At 33.1% G+C, this 21,744-nt stretch overlaps 1 protein-coding gene across 21 annotated transcripts in view; it reads right to left on the bottom strand.

Moving 5' to 3' along the window:
- Positions 1 to 21,744, bottom strand: part of MIPOL1 (mirror-image polydactyly 1) — a 401,793-nt gene that overhangs the window by 324,277 nt on the left and 55,772 nt on the right. For 20 of the 21 annotated variants that reach the window (XM_054530043.2, XM_054530050.2, XM_024232049.3 and 17 more), the window contains 3 exons: positions 4,242 to 4,473; positions 2,624 to 2,759; positions 891 to 996 (listed from right to left, as the gene is read on the bottom strand). In XM_054530043.2, coding sequence (XP_054386018.1) covers positions 891 to 996; positions 2,624 to 2,759; positions 4,242 to 4,473 — 474 coding nt within the window. Of the gene's footprint in view, positions 1 to 890; positions 997 to 2,623; positions 2,760 to 4,241; positions 4,474 to 7,960; positions 8,036 to 21,744 lie in introns of all 21 variants that reach the window. The other variant, XM_054530047.1, reaches the window with a different exon arrangement.

Genomic DNA, 21,744 nt, shown 5'->3' with positions numbered 1-21,744 from the left:
TGTAATCCCATTAAGTGACTTGTAAAGCATGATTATAACCTCGGACTAATCACAAAATTCAACTGTTTCTTAAAAGCATTCCAAATGATATAAAAATGTTAAAATCAGTGATGTCCAAAATGGCTCTGAATGCTAATGTCTATTACTCCATGAAATTTCTCTTTCCTTAACATACTAAAACAATGTGAGAGATACATTCACAGGGGCATACACAGATGGAGATCACAGACTATTGAGAATCATTTCGTTGTATCTATAACATATCAAAAATACATTTAAAAATTTCTCCTTGCAAAGACCTGTGAGTAAAGATAGACTCCAGAATATATTTAAGGTAATCATTTATAATTTGAAAGTTTGGCAACCTTTCACTTTAATCTCAGGGAAAATATTATCTCTATTAGCAACTACATCATCAGATGAAAACTTATTAATTGCACAAAACAGATTTTTTAATCAAATGTAGGTTTCCATTGGCAATGAATATGTGACTATCTTCATACAAAGGAGAAGTATTTCCTCTCAACGAGCTAAAACAATAAGTGGTATCTGAACTGCTGGTTGAAAGGTAGAGGCACTGGTAATCATTATTTCCCCTTGTTTGTTCAGCCCCTTCCAACAAAACAAACAACCTTTTTGTGATTGGATTGACATGGTGTTAACAATGCATTTAATGCCCAAATCAGTATGAATACAGGTAAAGCTCTCACTAATACCAGTACCAGGATGTTAAAGCCACCTACTTTCTAAGCAGCCAAAAAAAAAAAAAAAAAAGGAGAGCTTCCCCTCCTTTGGCAAATAAGCCAGCATGCTAGTACTCACCAAGACACATCATATAATAACCTTGTGTGTGATTCTTCAGGCCATGTGTTAATACCCCTCTACTATACCTGCTGTCTTTTCAGCAATTTTAGCTTCTGTTTCTTTCTCTTGGAGTTCCAGCTTAAACTTTAGTTTTCTCTGTTCTTTATCTTCTTTAGCCAATTTCTGCTGAAGCTAAAGCACATTGAAAAAAATCATGGATTCTTATCTGACGAATGTCTTGCAAAAATATAATTAATTTCAAAGTTTTTGGTTTTTTCTTAATTCTTATATTTTATTTAACTTCTTAGATAGATAACTCCGAAAAAAATTAAAAATTTAAGTTATTTATAAAGTAATAATTACCTTTAGTTATATAGAAATTGTAAAAACATCCCAATATACACTTAATTTATGTATATATGTGCATGAACAGGCAAATTAAATTCAGAGGACCAACATTATTCTTAAAAATAACTACTGCAGTTCAGATGTGGTTGCTCACGCCTGTAATCCCAGCACTTTGGGAGGCCAAGGTGGGCAGATCACCTGAGGTCAGGAGTTTGAGACCAGCCTGGCCAACGTGATGAAACCCCATCTCTACTAAAAATACAAAAAATTAGCTAGGTGTGGTGGCGGGCACCTGTAATCCCAGCTACTCAGGAGGCTGAGGCAGGAGAATCGCTTGAACCCAGGAGGCGGAGGTTGCAGTGGACTGAGATCATACCATTGCACTCCAGCCTGGACAACAAGAGTGAAAATTCATCTAAAAAAATAATAATAAAAATGACTACTGCAAAAGCAGTTTCATTCATCCTTTTCTCTTAATGCAAAATATTTGGAGGGGATTCGCCTAATAAAATAATAGATAGCACTGCTTTACAGTTTATCTTAGTAAATCCAATATTCTGAAACAAAATTAAGACAATAATCTTAATATCTGATACAAATCTCCCTTTGAGAATACTAGCCCCATCATATTCCATTTAAATTGGCACTGACAGCTGACTCATAATTGGCATGTAATAAAAAACTGCTAAATGAAAGTACAGAAAACATCTCATACAGAATCCCTCCACATGTTTTTTTAATTCCTTCCTAGGTTTTTGTCATTTTAGTTGTTTTCCTCCAAACATGATCAACATTCCTAACATCATGCTTCAGTTTGATTAGGTCACACAACTACGATATTAAAATCAGAGAAGTATGTAGAGGTTAAAAAAAAGAAGACACAGAAAATGCACATTATTTAATAAAATTATTTAATGATTACATGACTATAATTAGAATAAGAGTCAGAACAGATGATAAAACATAATGTGACAAATTGGACTGGACAAAATGCAGCAGTATAAGATTAACACAAGGTAAATGACAATATTGCCAAGCCTTGCTACTGAAATGTTTAGTTACATATATTATTGAGGTCAAATATAGGGCACGGATACTAACAAAGAAAAAAAAATTAAGATAGTAACATGAAACCAGTGCATTCTATCTCTCATTCTCTATAATGCTGAAGTAGAGTTTTACTAAAACTTGAATGAATCTTTTTTTTTTAAAGATACATATACAAGAAACCAGGGGCTTATGAAAAAGGAAGTGCTAATGTGGACCAGCAAGGTAGGAAATCAAAAAAATGTTTTCATTTTCAACCCCTTAACTCAACCATACCCTGATGGCAAGGTATGGCAAAAACATAAAGCTACTGTTAAATGATTAAAGTGCAAAATAAAACCGAATTATGATGGGCAACAAAGGAAATTCAGAAGATCAACAGCTAAAACCATACTATACAATTATCAGACTTTCCATATTATACCTTTTTATTGCTTGTTCTGAGAATATCCAATTCTTTTAGAAGAAATGCTATTGTCTTCTCTTTATCTGAGTCTGAAGTAACTTGACAAGGAGTCATACATTCATAATGCATATCATTATGTCTATCTTCCATAATGCTGTAATAAAGAAACTGATTAACATTTCAGAGTAAGATAAACTTTTTGACATTTTGTATGCTACTTGAGAACAGTATCAACTTGTAAGCAAACAGTATAAAGGAAGGGAAAGGAAAAGAGATGGGCTGTTTTTTTGAAGGCCTTATATTAAATTTGTAAGCATAGGTAAATTTTGGAGTCACTAAGAAGAAATTTAGTGACAGCTGGGACAGTCAGTGCAGCTCTATTTACCATGTATATCTCCTGTTGTAATTATACCAGATATCTCATAATCTGACTTTAGCCCAAACTCTACTATTTACTTTACCCATGTGGTTATAAAATGTTCATCCCTACTTCATTCTTCTGTGCTTCTACTCCTCAATAGGTACTCCAACCTACACCTTAGTAAGAATCTGAAAAAGGGATGGGAACATACCAATACATCTATTTCATTATATGTTACTATCTATTAACATATCTACTGAATAATTTGAAAGTAAGTAGAATAAAAGTTCCTATGCAAAAATATGTTAAAAATAGTATGCTGTAAAATATTATTTTGTCTAGACTGAAAATATATTAGTCACTGAAACTTCTTTTTAAATCTAATAATATTTTTCTAGCACATGACTAATTATCAAAGTTCCTTAATCTCATGGGTATCACAAATTCAAATCCTTTCATGAGCTAGGTAGGCAAGGTGACTGGGTAAAAGCTGAGAAAGTAAAATAATAAGGAAGGCAAATGGTAGAGAACAAGGCCCTTTTAAAAGCATTCAAATTCATTTAAATGAAAAATAGCGCTAACCCAAACCAAAATGCATGTTTGGGCTTACCTTGTCCTGCAGCTGCCAGTTTTTTACTTTCATGAATGATATGTCATGTATATCAATTTAACAGTTATTTCCAAATACATAAAGAAAGGTCACAGAAAATAATATTGAATAAAATAGAATTAAACCTCACTGTCTTTCTTCAGGGCACTTTGTGCCTTTTCACTTAGTTAACTAGACATATTATATCCATACCATGGAAACAGCAGAAAATCCTGGTAGATTCGCCAAGTTCTAATAAGTTTAGAATTAGCCAACACCAAAAAGAAAGAAGGAAAGAGGAAGAAAGGGAAGAAGGGAGGAAGGAAGAAAAAGTTCTTCCAATTCTAACTTTCTCTTTTTTTTTTTCCTTCTGACAATCTCGCTCTGTCGCCCAGGCTGGAGTACAGTGGCACAATCTCAGCTCACTGCAACCTCTGCCTCCCAGGTTCAAGTGATTCTCATGACTCAGCCTCCTGAGTAGCTGGTATTACAGGCATGTGCCACCACACCTGGCTGATTTTTGTATTTTTGGTAGAGACAGGGTTTCACCATGTTGGCCAGGCTGGTCTCGAACTCCTGACCTCAAGTGATCCACCCGCCTCGTCCTCCCAAAGTGCTGAGATTACAGGCATGAGCCACCATGCCTGGCCCCAATTCCTTCTAAATCTAAGGCTGTGAGCACTTACTTGTATTTTTCAGTAGTGCAGTAAACAGACTCATTATCTGGATAAGAACTGATGATCTGAAAATTCGTTGATCTCTGCCCTGGCCATTCTGTGTTCTCATATGTTATTTCATTAACTAATTCAGTGGATTTCCGATGCATACTTTTCTCAGAATTCATAGTCAGTTGCTCATCTGGCTGTGTACTTTTATTTATCCCTGTAGTTTCTTGTTCAAGATAACTGTGGGTTATGTCTGTATTTAAACAAATAAGTAACACATGATATATTAAACACCATAACTACATATTAAATCATTCAGTCAAATAAATATTTTTGGAAACACTCTTATAGCTTTAAACATAGTTTCTAGTCTTACTCCTACTGTAATCAGATAAGCATGGACAGTGTGGTTTTTGCCATCAAGATTTCCATTTCCACAGTCAATAGATATTTAGGATAGTAGTTCACGATTTGGCTGCATGTTGGAATAACCTAAGCAGATTTTTTAAAATCCTCAGAACTTCAGAAATTGTGAGTAAGACCTAGTCTATATTTCTGAAGATCCCCAAATGATTCCAGCATATGTTCAAGGCTGAGAACCACTGATTTGGAGGTATTATTTTCTAGATTAATTTTTCTAGATTTCTGAAAATAGTATACAATAAGTTAATGATTATAGTGAAGTGATAATGTATGTGGAACTCTGGTATTAGACTGCCTGGGTTAGAATTCCAGCTTTGCCAAGTGCATCACTTTGAGCTCAACCCATCCTGCCTCAGTTTCTTTTTTGTAAAATGGCTATGTAATATTGTTGTTAAGGACTAAATTAATGCATGCAAAAATACTTGGCCTAGTGTCTGACATATCAGTAAATATTAACTATTATTTTTGTAATCATCATCATATTAAAAGGGACACAATACAAGGAGAATTATTTCTAACCTCCATCTTATCCTATATGTATTATACATTAGAAAAGATACTTTGCAACACCTATCTCACAAAAATTATCTTAAGCTACAGCTAGTACATAACGGTTATTTCAAAGGGACAATATGTATTTAATGACAAAGTAAAGTTTTGGGGAGAAAATGACACACAAATACATACACAAAGCAAACTGGTTCACTAGTAAATCAGCTCAACAGGCACCAGTACTGATTGCAACTAGTATTTTACTATTTAGAGCAGAAATATTTCTTGAACTTTAAAAGGCAGATGAACCTCACCTGATTTTTGGTAGTGCCTTCTGTAACCTGCCAAACTTAAAATCCTTGGAGGCAGAAGAGTCGTTTTATTTTATTTTATTTTTTAGATGGGGTCTTTCACCAGGCTAGAATGTGGTGGTGTGATCATGGCTCACTGTAGCCTCGACCTCCTGAGCTCAAGCAATCCTCTTGCCTTGGTCTTCCGAATGGCTGGGATTAGAGGAGCGTGCCACCATGCCTGGCTAATTTTTATGTTTTGTAAAGATGGGGGTCTTGCTATGTTGCTCAGGCTGAGAGTTGTTTTAGAATTTTTTTAAAAAAAGGGGGGTGCTTATAAATAAAATATCTCTCATAAAAATATTCATTCTTTAAGAAAAAATTATTTGCTTGTATATGCTGAAATTAGGTATAGCCAGTGATGAACTCCAGATCTCGGACATTATTCTTACTGGTAGCTGGAAGTTGGATCAGTATCATTTGTTTTTGGTAAATTACTCTCATATCACTCTGAAGAAATGAATTAGAAGAGAGAATGTGCTATCATAATTACACACTGTAAGACAGCTGTGAAATTTCAACATTATATTGTTTTAATTTAAATTTGACAGTTTTAGGAACAGATACATCTGAAGATTATTTGTTCATTCTTGACATCTCAAAATTCTTACTTGGTTTGCATTAGATGGTCCCCATGCTACTTTTCTGTAATAGGCCGGCATTAGTATAATGAAACTCTCAAAATGTGAATGAGAAAAGTTTATAAACGGGCACTAAGGAAAGCCTCTATATCATTAACAGACCATGCTTTCTAACACTAACACAACATTGTAAGTAACTCAAATGAAAAGCAATCAGAAATAGTTACTGAAAGCATTATCAAAATAACAAAAATTGCCCCTAGGGACATATTTTTAAAAAACTCTTAGGCCTCTCATTCTTCTTCAGTTTATGAAGTGCCATGTTTCTTCAAAAGGAAAAACGATGGTCCATGGACCACTGCCAACTATAAAAGCCCCCAGGTCCCCATGACGGCCCCACGACTGCTTCAGACTCTTAAGTCCCAACTCTTTTTGGCCTGTTTGAGACCAAATTTACCATTATCTACAACTTGTCCCAAGTGTTTTTTTTTTTTTTTTTTTTTTCCTTTTGAGACAGAGTCTTGCTCTGTCGCTCAGGCTGGAGTGCAGTGGCGCAATCTCGGCTCACTGAAACCTCCGCCTCCTGGGTTCAAGCGATTCTCCTGCCTCAGCCTCCCGATTAGCTGGAATTACAGATGAGCACCACCACACCCAGCTAATTTTTGTATTTTTAGTAGAGACAGGGTTTCACCATGTTGGCAAGGCTGGTCTTGAACTCCTGACCTCATGAACTGCCCGCCTCAGCCTCCCAAAGTGCTGGGATTACAGGCGTGAGCCACCGTGCCCAGCCTTGTCCCAAGTTTTAACCACCATATTTCGAGGTCTAATTCAGTATATTTTTCCTTTCAGTTTTTGATTCCTTACCTTCTGGTGTTTAGTTGGCCTTTTCCCTGCTATTTAAACTTGCTATTTGTTTACTAGTTTTATAGTTCTCTTTCTTTGGCTTTAACCTAATGTGAAATTTTGTGATCCCCTGAACTCTTGATAAATTACCACTATTTAACTTGTGACCACACTATCTTCTTCAATCTTAGAGGAGATGTGGAAGCTTCCCAATAAGAGCTTCCTAATAAGAAGACTCTGTGTTGAACCCTCCTGGGTCTTAGTAATTATAACCCCTTGAAGTTTTATTACAATAAATCCATCAATTTCTGACACACTCTAGACTTCCATTCTAAAATTTAATTATAAATGTTTAATATTTTTAAAGAACCCATACTGTGTGACTTGGCTCTATTTCTGGATATTTCTCATTTTGTTCAGTAGTAAAAGCTTTTAGACTTCTATTTTAAAAGGCTCATCAGAAATTTGGAGCCTGCTCTGCAAATCAGACTATCCATACTCTTCTACTGAAAATTTATTTAAAAAAATTTTTTTTAAGTCAGGATCTTGCAGTGTTGCCCAGGCTGGCCTCAAACTCCTGGGTTTAAGCAATCCTCCCACCTCAGACTCCCAGTCTGAGAATTTAATTTTACTTTAGAATACACATGGCTGATTTATAAAAATTTTCCTGTCTTGTTTTTTTGACCAACTATTTTGGCAAGTATGATTCCAGCAAATCAATGTTAAATCCTCTGAAGGCTCTCAATGCTCTCCTCTCTGCCATCCTGCATTACAATATATTAGTATTCAAACATTTGTATAAAAAGGTTGACTCCTCTAATTTATTTATTCATTAATTTACTGATCATTCATTGAAAACTTACAGTGTGATATGTCTTGTGGTAGCTACTGGGAAAACAAAGATGAATAAGAAACAAACACTCCACTCAAAGACTCTCTAGTACAGTGAGGATGGCAAACTCATCTAATGATCTGAATACAGTATAATAAGGACTATGCTTGGGCTATGAAGGCCAAATACATACAATATGCTAGACATACTAATGCTCACCTGGAAGACTCTAGGAAGACTTCACAAAGGCATTTGCTCCAAAAAAGGTCAAGTAGGGAAATGCGAAGTAGCAAACTGCCAAAGGATAGCCAGAGTTAGATGAATAAAAAGTTAACAGACTATAAAAATAAGTAGAGAATAGGAAGAATAGCAATAGATATAGAGGAGAAGAAATAAATTTAGGAACAATGAAGAGACATTTCTTGTACTGAAATGACAAGATGTTATAGTCAGGAAGAAAATTTCTAAAATCAGTATTAAGGACAAAGTCCAAGGTATGGCTCATCTGGAAATGAGTTGACAAAATAAATTAAAAGTGAACATACTCGGAGTGGAGAAAATCAAAAAGTCAAAGTGCTGAAAGTATCACCTTTGAAGACATTGAAGTCATCCAGAAAAATGGCAGAAAATGGAGAGAAGAAATGAGAGCCAAATGTCAAAGATTTCAACGACTGCAGAAGCAAGCTAAATGAGAAAGCCGACAAAAACTGACATTAGATAATCCTTCATTTGTACCTTTTTATTTTGAAATAATTTGTCTCATAAGAAAGTTGCAAAACAAAGAATTACTGTATGTCCTTTACCTAGACTCCTCAAATATTCACATTTTATCATGCTTGCTTTATTAACCATTCTTTCTATAAGTATCTACACAATTTTTTTTTTGAGAGGGTCTCACTCTGTCACCCACGTTGGAGTGCAGTAGTACAATCATGGCTCGCTGCAGCCTTGACCTCCCGGGCTTAAGCAATTTTCCCAACTCAGGCCCCCGAATAGTTGAGAGTACAGCTGTGTGCTGTGTTGCCATGCCTCACTAATTATTTTTTTCAGAGATAGGGTCTTGCCATGTTGCCCAGGCTGGTCTCAAACTCCTGGGCTCAAGCAATCCTCCAGCCTCTGCCTCCCAAAGTATTGGGATTACAGGCATAAGCCACCATGCTGACCTTACAATTTTTTTTTTTTCTGAAACATTAGTGAGTAAGCAACAGGCATGATGCACTTTGACTTTTCAAGACAAATTTTAAGATACTGCTCTATCACCTTGCATTTTGCCTAATTTTCTTTACCTTATTCGTAGCCCAAATTTATTTCTGAATTAGTACCTTTTCCAACCAAGAGAAGATGAAAGCGTTAGCAACTCTAAGTTCAGACTTCAGTTATTTTCCCTAAACTCTCCAGCCCAGGAGAAGGATCTTTATGAAGCAATAATGAGATGAAGCTACTAAGAGCTTTAGCTGAGCTTATTTGTATTGCCCCATCACTTTAAAAAGAACAGCATACAGAAATATAAACACAAGCCAATAAAATGCCATTAAAGTGAAGCTATTGGTCTGTTTTGCATATTAGTCAATTTAAAAGATAAGATAAATGTTAAACAGAAAGATATTCACTTTCGATTCAAACTCTTATCTCTAGGCAGATGAAAACTTAAACCTAAAACCATCCTGTTGATTCCTCTATCTCTTTCATATGGTTTGAAACGGAAATTCTCTTTAGTAATCCACTTTAGTGTTTAATCAATGTCATTGTTAACTCTTCTAACATTATGACTAACTGAATTAATACTATTCAACTTCACTTATCCATATGGACTTAAAGAATAAACTATCAATCTCTTCTTCATCATTCAAAAGTTATGAAGTCTGACTTTCTTTTCTCAGAGTTAAACAACAGGAAAAAATGTATGATTACTATCAATCTCTTCATTTGCTTTTCTGTGGGCACGCTGTTTTATTTAGACATAAGAATTCGACCACTTCAAACCAAATATAATTCCTAACTTTTGCATTTACTGTCTCATACCATCACTACCACATAAACTTATCCTGCTATCAACTGAAAAATGATATTATGGATTACTACTAGGTATTACCCTAAAATGCCACCTACTGCTATTGCTAGACAGTTTATTCATCTAGGCATAGAATCTTAATACATCTGCATAGACCAGCTGCATTATATGCTTTGAAGATCCTGTATCTCTCTAGTGACTTTCATGCTGTTTCCAATGAACCATTTTCATGATCTAATGAATTATTGCTTGCTTCTGGAGGTGTCAGTATTGTTAACTGTCTCATTGCTAATGCTCAATTCCTTAGTCTGGAAAATTAACAGTATTACAATACCATTGCCTGTTCTAGGAAAGAAAGCTTTGAGATTCCCTTTGAGTTCAATTCTTCAGACAATTATATATTTTTTAATATATACTATACTCAGATTGATGCTACCCAGTAAATCATGACGCATTGCCAAAAGTAACTATTATTTAATGACCACTATACAGAAGTAAGGCAGTGGCTACAATCAAATAGGGATTCTTAGAGGCTGGGAAATTCTGTTCTGCCTGGCTTTGTAAATAGTTTGTGACAACTGGTATCTGTGTAAACGGATTTGATGGTCCCCTGGGGGGTCAATACTGTTTACAGAGCTGTTTCTTCAGAGTGGTTGAGCTAGAATTGTCTCTAGGGTTCCTACTGGGGTTACTCAGAATAGCAACATCCCAGCTACCTGGGAGCTCAGGGACAGGAAAGAGAAAGGGGGGATAGAAGTATTAGGGGCAAATACATTCAAATAAATGGATCACCTGCCTCTTAAGATGAAGGTGCTACTTAGTGCATATATATCTAAAATGAACATAGTAAAGGCAGTTTGTTAATATGCTCTCTGACACTTGATAACACAACTTCACTACTTCTGTAAATTCTGTCTTTTGGGGGGTGAGAAAAGAAGGTTACAGCTTAGCATCTGATTTTATAAATATAAAAAGAAGCAAATCGCATGCTTTAATGCTTCTTTCCTTCCTATATGGTCCATCACCATATTATATAAAAAATCAAAATATAAGACTTCCTTTTCCTATTAGAATGCAAATTTGATATGATGACGGAATTTCTATAGTACTTCCACATTTTAAACAAAAGATGTCTTTTTTCAATGGGTAAAAACTTTTTTTTTTAATGAACATTAGTTTTGAAATAATCAGAACAATGTCAACTAGTGATTGCTCTCAATGACTTCTACCAATTCCTTAAGTAATTTAAATATAGTATATACTCTCTCTGTGTGTGCACAAATAATATTTATTTCCATTACTAAATATTTCCAACTATGCTTCCCTTTTCTGTGGAATAGAGGGTTAGCTTTCCACACAGATGCATATTATATGTGCTCCCCCACAACATCTAGGCAATACAGATGCATATTATATGTGTTTTTCCCCCCACATAACATTATCAGGAACTTCTGTAACATTATAGTAGATCTGCCTAATATGTGTGTACAAGATAAAAGTTTAGACCATCCAAGTGGTCTAACCACTACACCACTGATATATTTAGACCTTCCAAGCAGAACCACAGTCAGTGCATGGATTCTGAAGACAGACTACAAGGTTTGAATTCTGGCTCCACAATATAGCTGTACAACCTTTAGCAAAATATTTAACCTTTCATCAATTTTCCTAGCAGTAAAGAGTACAAAATGATAGCATCTACCTCAAAAAAATGTTAAGAGAATTAAACTAAGTTACATAAATCTTTTAGAAAAGTGTTGGCACAAAATATACAATAAATATTAGCTACTATTATCTTTAGGATCTGCTTTGCTAAAAGCTAGTTTCTCTATTTTGATTTCTCTTACCTTTCTGTGAGATAACATCACCATCTTGGGACCACATTCAAACTTACAATTCAAATTTATATCTTTAATTTCTCTCAAATATTAAGAAAAGCAAGAAAGGTATCTATTTTCCTAGTTATTATTCTAGTTTTCATATTTTAAATTTTCTCAATTTCCTGAACAAATTTATTTGATGATCAATAGTCAGCATATAGTTGCACAGCTAAAATCAGTACAGCTGACCTAATCAACCAAGATGTTATCTAAACATTTACTTTTTCTTCCAGGAAATGTTAGCAACTATGGGGCAAAAATCTCTCAGAAATACTAATGTATCTAATACTTTCTCTTTTTTTCTTTTGGCCCAAATAATCTTATTCTGTTAACAATTGTATGTAATTCTTCTAAAATATCAGAAGAGGTGGAAATGAAAAATAAACAGAATGCCATCTAATTCAATGAGAAACATAAACACAAAGAGAAAATACTTAAGATGGTTAAAACTTGTAATTAATACATAATGGTTTAATAAAGTTTGTATCAGATTATAAAACTAATACATTACAGAAATAATACAACTTTGAAATTTAGAAATCTTGACATTCAGGAAAGATTCTGAGAGAAAATTCACTGTCAAAGAAAGAAAATTAACAGTAAATTCAATCCCATGGCAGGAAAACAAGAAATTTAAATAACATACTTCTATGTTATTAATTACAATCTCTGTTATTAATTACATATTCTATGATATTAATTACAATCAGGATCATAGCTGGTAGATCACAGGCTCCTATCTTCCCAAGAATCTAATTTAGAAGTCACAGGAAATTAAGTAACTTAGCTTAAAAAATGGAAACTTTTTACATGAATACCATATACTAGCTCTCTCAGGGCTTTTTAAATTTGTATTTTGGCTTCAACAGTCATAAAATAAAGCCATAATTTTACTTTCATTGGCCTACATAATTAATAACCTCTATCTGTGCTTTAAACAAACTTGCCAACATACATTTAGATTGTTTCTACAAACAGCATAAATGAAATTATAAGATAATCTTTGTTTGATCTGTTTTTCAGTATCATCACCAAGTTAATTACCAACCACAACTATGTAATTATTCTTCTATAATGTGTTCAACCACATTACATTAGCAACTATGTCCAACCACATTATAGAAGAATAGAGAATAGTTACACAGATGTGGTTTCTACAGTTCACGGCCTTCTCATCTATGTGTGCCTCCCTTTCTAGACTGTAAACTCCCTAATATACTCATCTTCCTAAAATATACTGGAACAAAACAGTGGATATATTAGGTCTTTCATTCAATGAAATGAAATGAATCAATGAAAGGAGATACTAAATTAGGTTTCCTTTTTTTTTTTTTTTTTGAGATGCGATCTCACTATGTGGCCCAGACTGGTCTCTCGAACTCCTGAGCTCAAGCAATCCTCCCATCTCGGCCTCCCAAAGTGCTGGGGTTACAGGTGTAAGCTAATGCATCTGGCCAGAAATACTGAATTAGAAAATCAGCTAAAGAATATATGGAGAGCAAACAAGTATTGAAAATGAGTACTTTATTCAACACTTATTAAATACCAACACAGTGCCAGGTGCTGTGTAGGATGTAAAGGTAAATTAAAAACTCTATCTGCTCTCAGGGGAAATGACAAAGAATGAGGGAGGAAGACAATATGAATAACCTTTGCAAACAAGTAAAGAAAAGGTTGGTGGCAGAATGAGGGTAGTCCCAGTGATACGTTTAATCATATAGATCAGCACTATCCAAAAGATATATTGTTCAAATTGCTTATACAATTTTTAATTTTCTCATAAGCTCATCAAACAAGAAATGATGAGTAATATTATATTTCTCAAATATGACCATTTCAACATGTAGTATTAAAAAATTGCTTTGAGAAATTTTACATTCTTTTTTGTACTATAATTACAGCAAATCTGTTTGGACTAGCCAGATTTTAAGTGCTCAGTAGCCACATGGTGCCCATAGCTACCATATTGGAAAGCACAGACAGTGATTTCTTATGTTTTTTGTTTTTTTTTTTTTTCAAGACAGGGTCTCACTCTGCCACTCAGACTAGAGTGAGGTGGCACCATCATGGCTCACTACAGCCTCAACCTTCCAGGCTCAGGCGATCCTCTAGCCTCAGCCTCCAGAGTAGCTATGACCACAGGCATGTGCCACCACACCTGGCTAATTTGTTTTTATTATTTGTAGAGACAAGGTCTCCCCTATGTTGCCCCGGCTGGTGTCGAATTTCTGGGCTCAAGTGATCTCGGGTCGATCCCATCTCAGCCTCCCAAAGTGCTGAGATTGTAGATGTGAGCCACTGTCCCCAGTGCATATGTAATTCTTAATAAGGTATATTGTACACATATTGAAGAGAAGTCAAAAACATATTTAATGGTGAAGGCTACGTGTAGCTATAAGATACTGAAATAAGCTTTTATTAAGGCTGAAAAACCAGATAATCACTAAATCTGTCAATATCACATAACTCATTCATTTGGACATTAGAGTTGGAGATACAAAATAAACTGCATCCTTTATACTCCTATGCATGGTTATATTTAGATAAACACACATGCCAAAAAGAAGTGGTGAGATTATTTTACTTTAGATACAACAATTCAATGACTCGATGTACCATGTTTCAAACTAACTATTGGCTATTCACGAAAATTCTTCTACTGAAATTTTATACTTTTTTTTCAGATAAAACAGCTATTTAAAGCGGTGATACTACACCAAATTTTTTTTTAAGTTTTTGTTTGTTTCACCAAGTCTGAAGTAGCCACGAATGAATCAATATTCATCCTATTGAGGAAAAGTTCCGATTTCTATGTATGAACTATTTAAAGTACATAAGTATTTTGTGAAATTCTATCATATGTTTAAGCTTTCAAATTTCAATATCCTTCACCATATGAAGGCAATGAGCACAATATGATAGCGTAATATCCTACAGCTTAGGCTATATAATTAACTTATAAATCACATAAATTAAGGGTTTGTACAACTTCTATTACAAATATTAAAAACACTGCAAATATTATTTAGGCTGAAATGATTGTGAAAATTATCCTAAAATTTGATTAACATAACTCTTTTTGTTGTTGTTGTTCCCCAGTGATATGAGCTATTTGGCTATTTGTAATATATTTGTAACCTTTTCAGCCTTTCTCAAGTTTTCTTATTATTAAAATAATTTGTATAAGTTAATTAAAAACACGAGTGAACTGGAAAAGTCTTGGAAATTTCTACAACTGCAATAAAATAGGTTTAATAATTATGTATTTTTTGTTAAGAATGAAGACATACCAATTGTGAATTCAACAATTTCATAAATAATCTATAAAAGATAAATTTTCCAATAATAAAGAGGAAAAAACAAACTTTCTTTATATGTGCCACTCATTTTGTTTAAGAATATATTTAGATTTGGAAAACAAAATAGAAGAATCACCAGTCAGATACTAAGCGGGAATCACTGAAACACAATGTTAGTTCTAATGGATGGATGATTGTGTTTGGTCTTTTGAAACTTTGAAGTATAGGTAAGTCTTGATCACACAAATTAATAAATCCTAAAGCTGGAGTTAACAATAACCATTACACCCAAATTCTGCAGCTTAGCCCAGCCAATTTTTCAAAAGGTCAGGTTGTGAACTGGAGAAGATCAGGGAGGTCCACCGCATAGCTTTGTTGCCAGGCATCTCTCGTCTGGATTGTTGCAGGCATTTATTAGTATTCGTCAGCAGACTCAACAAAGCAAACAAGAAATTCAAGCACGAATAATAAAATGAAATGCTGCTATATAACCCTTTGTCATTCAGCAAATATGGGACTTTTTAGCTACATTGTTCCTAAACCTGGGTTACTACTTTAATTTTTCTCCACAGCGCTGACTGAATGAGTATGCATGTGTGTTAAATGCAGAGCTCCCCTAACAACTGCAGGACTGCCATTTAATCTGTTGGTAGATGGACCATTTCCTGTGGGAACCCTAGCTATGATTTCCAGATCCACCAAATAAATCTCAGATTAAGATTCCAAATGAAACCTGCCTTTGGCAGATAAAAAATGTCAAGATGGATATAAACAGTAAAATTATAAATTATCTAGGTGTTGCATGACAAACCAATGCTCAATTTTTTTTGTTGACATGTGCCCAGATATCAAAACTATATGAGACATTCATCAAATGTCACACTTTCATAATATTGGAGGCATCATTAAAACTGTTTGACTAAGGACCTCAAAGTGTTTAAGCAGTAGCTCAAAAGTATATTTGTGCAAAGTAGAAGAATAAATTTACATATCAGCAGCAGCTCATAAGGGATGGGTAAATATTCTGTTTATCTCTCATTGTAATTCAGGTTACTTTAAATACAAGGTTTTAGGAAATCATTATACTCTATATGGCATCATTACATAACTTTCTATGCAAATGATATATTTTATTCAAATTCCCCATTTGTTTCTCAAAAACACACACACACACACAAAACAAAACCAAAAAACAAAAAGAAAAACATAAAAGGAAAAGGTAAGACTGCTATTTCATTAATCAACTATAACTGCTAAACTAGTCCCTTGTTAGTTACACTACAGCATCATCAGCCCCTTGTTAGATTCAGCATTTTAAACTTTTCAAAAAAGCATTAAGTACTTGAAACAAAAAAATAAAGCCTCAGAAAAGTAAATTTGTTTTTTGGTAATGTGTTCATTTCAAATGACTTGGGGGAGGGGCAGAGAGTTTTTTTAAAAAAATAAAGGGTCAATATAGAACATCATGGAAAGCAAAAGTCCTATTAAAAATGCAGAGGAAGTCTCTGACGCTGGTTTCTACTGCATTCTCAAGAGATCAAAGACTGCTTTTTTAATGAAAAAAATTTTTTGTCATCTTCTTACCTGGACTAGTGTAGCCTTGCCCTAATCTTTATACTGGTTGATTATAAAATATAAGCAATGAAGTTTTCCAAAAGGAAACAGATTTGCTGAACTGTAATCATTACTTTTTTTAACTTTAAACTCTTAAAAGCAATTGAGTAAAATAGCTTCAGTGACTCCAAATTTTGCAACATTTGGTTTTTTGATAAACATTTAAAAATCATCTGATCTACTTAAAATAGAAATTCTTTCAAATTATAACTTCTTTCCACTTTTATAATAATTCATGGAAAGGACACAGAATATCCATACTCCATATTCCAAATCTTAGGGTTTGTACACAGGCCTGAAACCTTAAGGACTACATATTTGTTCTGCCTTCCCTTATCATATTTCTTTCTTCCAAAACTTGTTGTTGGTTCAAGGAAACTAATGCTAAATGAATCATACCTACACTAATCTGCTAGGGATTAATATTAATCTGAAAATTCTGAATTTTCTGGAGCGGGGAGAACATTAATTAAAGAAAGAAATAACGGTATCTTGTGCTTGAATGTGATTATATTTCTATACTAAAACTGTTCATATCAATGAACATTGTTTGTTAACTGTGTTAATTTTACAGTGTATCAAATTATCTTGGTACAGACAGCAAAACTGTATTTAAAAGGAGCATTTAATTGTTAATTTTTAAAATATTGAGTAGCAAAAACATTGTTTCTACACAAGTATAATTTTATCAATACAAATCCATCAGTTTGTATTGTTCACCCATCAGCATCCTAATATTATAATACTAAATGGTTGTATGTAAAAACTAGAATCTGTCAAAAAATAAACATAAAAGTTTAAATACAATTTTTGAAAATAATTACTTTTTATTTGCATCTTTTCAACACAATTTTACCATACGGCAAAGTATTATCAATTTCATCCAAAAGCTACAGATAAGAATATTTTTAATTCAATCATTTACACTATAATCTACTTAATTTCAAAATTTTGAAGCCTGACTTGCTCTAAATTTGCTTTTTCATATTCCCTAAAATAAGCAGAACACAAATAAAAACTGTATCTGAAATTCTCCCAAAAAGATAATAACGTCCTACATGACAGGTTGTTTTGATTCAAATAAAACCAAAAAACTAAAAGTTGGAGTATTTGGTAAACTCCTCCAAAAGATTTTTATTCTACTACTATAAATTTATTTACATCCATAGAGTAGTAAGTAAATGTACACTAAAATATACAATTTTATCATTTAAGAAACTTTTTTAAAATGTATTTAAAATACCTTTAAGTCCAGGAAGTCACATCAGTCCTACCCTATAGTCAACCTGGACCAACCCTCTAAAGGGCCTTCAATTCAGTCTACATACCAATGTATATTGATCCAGGTCTCCTAAATCAACAAAATGCCAATGCACACTCAGATCTTTATATTAATCATACTATGGAGGTCACACAGTCATCTGAAATATGACAAGCTGAAATTCTCATGTGTAGAAAATTAAAGATTCAGCAATATTACATTAAGGTGCATGTTGTAAATATGTGTTACAAGAGGTGTTCTGGCATGAAAGGCCATAACCAGAAATAAATGAGGACTTTTAGCAAAGATTTGTTCAGAATCTTAAGGATGGAGAATTTAAAACACAGCAAAAATCTTCTGACAAAATCAAGTCATTGTTTTCTATTTCAAAGAAAAAAATCTTGTTTTCATGACCACAAATACATTTGAAAGAATTTGCATATATTAAAAGTAGAGTTTGTATTTCCTTAACCTAAAGAAATAGACTCACAAGTTCCACAAAAAGGATCATACCAACAGAATAGAAACGGGGGAGAAAAGGTCCTATTAAAAGGGAAATTTACCATTTTTCATGCTCATTCTTCCTAGAAACGATCATTTCTATAAAATGGAGGAACCAAAGATGTAAGAATTCCGCATGAAGGGTACAGTGTGAACTGATTTAAAACACTATAAATTAGTAAAAACAGAAAAAAAGAGAAAGAAATAAAGAGAAAGAAGGAATCCTATTAGCTCACAAACTTTCCCCCTATTAAGAATTTATGGAATAGTTCACTGGTTGTAACAAATGTACAACTGTGGTAGAGAATTGGCAGAGAGGGAGGTTGGGTGTTTGTGGGGGTAGGGGATGTATGGGAACACTCTGTACTTTCAACTCAATTTTACTGTAAATCTAAAACTGTTCTGAAAGATAAACTCTATTTTTTAAACTGCCAAAACATAATTTAAAAAATAATTTGTGGCATAAACTCACCAACATGAACCATTCATATTAGAAATTATGAATCTTAAAAGGGTTCACAACAAATGTCATAACCAGTTAGAAAACTAAGTTGCCCTTGTAAACATTTTTTGTTTTTTCATTCCATTTTTCTACTCAGTCCAAGAGTATTAACAGAATCATTCATATCAAGCTTAAAAAATAAAGAATTCCAGAATCATATTTAATAAACTTATTTATATTAAAGGAAATTTTTTAAAATAAAAGACTATAACCTCAATCATTCTTCTAAGAGTAGCCTCAGCATCTCCTCAGGAAATGAATCAATCCTTGCTGGCCAGCTGCCAGTATTCCTAAAACCACTCTCTCAAATATTCTAGATGGTCATGTGTGAGAAGCTACTAGCACTCTATTAAGCTAGGTCCTATGGAGATAAGTAGTAAATTTAATCAGCTCTCAGACATGTTCTTCTTTTAACCCCCAATGGCACATGGAAAATTTTTTAAATGCAATCTTAAATCCACTCTTGCCAAAAGGAAAAGGCACATAAAAATACTCTGTGATGCCACTAATCTGGAGATTTTTATTGCAACTGGAATTTCAATACAGACAAAAATAGATTTTATCCTAAATGAATATTATTAATTATATATTATAGTCTATCAAATATACTAACTATAAGCATACCATTTTGAAAATTAAAGTTCCAGTGATATTCTGAACATTGTATTAGAAGAAAATAGACTTCTTAAAATACTATTACAATCATTTCAAATACTGTTATTAAGGATTCATAATACTTTTGAAACTCAGTAGAATGTACCTTCCATAGCTAGAAGGAATAAGAAAGACAATCACCACAATTTACTTAAAAGTCCTCTAAATTTGTCAACCACCTTTGTTTTTTTTTTTTTTTTATTTTACTTATTTATTTATTTATTTTAGCATCTGTAACCTACCACCATCACACTGGTGGAAAGAATTACTCTGGTATGTGAAATACAGATTAAATAAATTTATTTCCTGTTTCAGACATTGTAGTAGGGACTTTACATATAACATTCCTCATCTTCGCAATGGTCCTAAATAGATTATATCTCTATTTCATATAAAAGAAAACTCAAGCTTACAAAGATTTATGAAACTTGTACCCAAATCCAAGTAGGTAGTAAGTGAAAGATTTAAAAACTGAAACTTATGTTTAGCTCCAAACCTGTGTTCTTTCCACCATAACATTTTACTGACATTATTGAATGTATTGGCTTTCCAACAGTCTTCTTTCTGCTTTAAAATATAGGCAATAAGCTAAAACCACTAACTATATTTCTTCTTCATGAAAAATATACCATCACTTACTAGAAAGCCAATTATTAAAATTTAAGTCCGGTAATTTAATACAGAATGATTAGTTATCTAGACATTTTCAAAACCTTTAATTTCAAGGAGTATATAATCATAATGTCTAGGAAATAGCTTTTTTTCTACCAGCTTATCTTGCTGGTAGCAATGAATGTCCATTCTAAGCAATTTGTCATTTCCTTCTTCTCCGCCTTAAACATAAAATAGTTTACAAAAGTGATATGAGATTCTACAATCATATTTTAGTCATAATGATCAACAACATTTAAAAGCATCAATGATGTTTTCCTACAGTGGTTCTTCAGTGTCTACACTTACAAATTGTCTGCTAATCATGGAATAGTTTTAGTTATAATTCAATTACAGAATTGCAGAGGGACAAAAGGTAAAACAGAATATGTACTTTGTGAACAGAGAGAAAGATAAATGAATCAATAATACAAGAGGTTGATGGTGGCACACAGGTTCAAAATGCCAAGGACAAATAAACATTATTCTGACTCAACAAGAAACTACCAAACCACTTGCAAGTTACCTTTCGTTAAGTTTCATTTATTTAAAAAAAATTTGTGTTACTCTGTTTTATAGAAAAACCGTAAGAATCATGGACACAAATGATACTTGCCAGTCCAATTCTAAAATAAGGAAGAAGACAACTGTTTTCTACTTAAATTCAGTAGGATAAAAAATTTTTAAATATTTACTAGCCTCTAATAAACTGAAAAATGTAAGAATTCTATTTACACAGCCATTCTACAAGCGCTTTTTCACCTTATTTCAAATAAGTACAATGATTCCTGATTGAGAATGATGATCATGTTTTAAGCTTAAAGATAAATTAAAAATATGTAATCTACATCTAAATTTAGATAACACATAAATAAAAATAACTCTTGTGTGTAAAATATATATTACATATGATGATCCCCCCAAATAATAAACCTAAAAACAATATTGAACAAACTCATTAAATTGAAAGGTTTTGGTCAAAAGCTTCTTCAAGGTATAATTCTCATCATTTCTTACCTTAAATTGGTAAAAAATATATATATATTTATAATATAGCAGATTTAATATTTAATTTTGGTAGGCACAGTAACCTTTTGTAACCTTTCTTAGGGAACACTGACCCCTAAAGGTTCTAAATTTAAATAAGTTTCACAATTTTCTAAATTTAACTGGTATCCAGATCTCATTTTTACCTACATAATTGCAAGTATGTATACTTAGGGCAGACATATTTACCTGTAAATAATATGTAAACTATTTGCAAAGAATCGTTGTATGCTATAAAACTACTGAACCATGTATGTGCTAATAAAAATCAACAACATTAATTTAAGAAATGATCAGGAATTTATAACAGTATTCCAAATAATTATTCATATAAGATTTATGATCTCTATGCCTTTTTTCTTACATAGTTATGTATATAAGTAAGTACAAAAAAGGGCTAAACAACAATAATATAACAACTCATTATTTCAGAGGGTATAAACTCCTTTGATTATGACATTTCATTTTTTTCTTTTTTTTTTCAAAAGAGAACCCTTAAACAGAAGTTTTCACAAAAAGGCAAAACATCACTTACCCCTTAAAAGGCCTGAAGATGGTAACACTTTTTTTGCTGGCAACATAT

This window comes from Pongo abelii, chromosome 15 (genome assembly GCF_028885655.2).
Source record: "Pongo abelii isolate AG06213 chromosome 15, NHGRI_mPonAbe1-v2.0_pri, whole genome shotgun sequence".
Lineage (NCBI taxonomy): Eukaryota > Metazoa > Chordata > Mammalia > Primates > Hominidae > Pongo > Pongo abelii.
The sequence above is the reverse complement of the archived record's forward strand: the minus strand, read 5'-3'. Positions and strand labels throughout refer to the sequence as shown.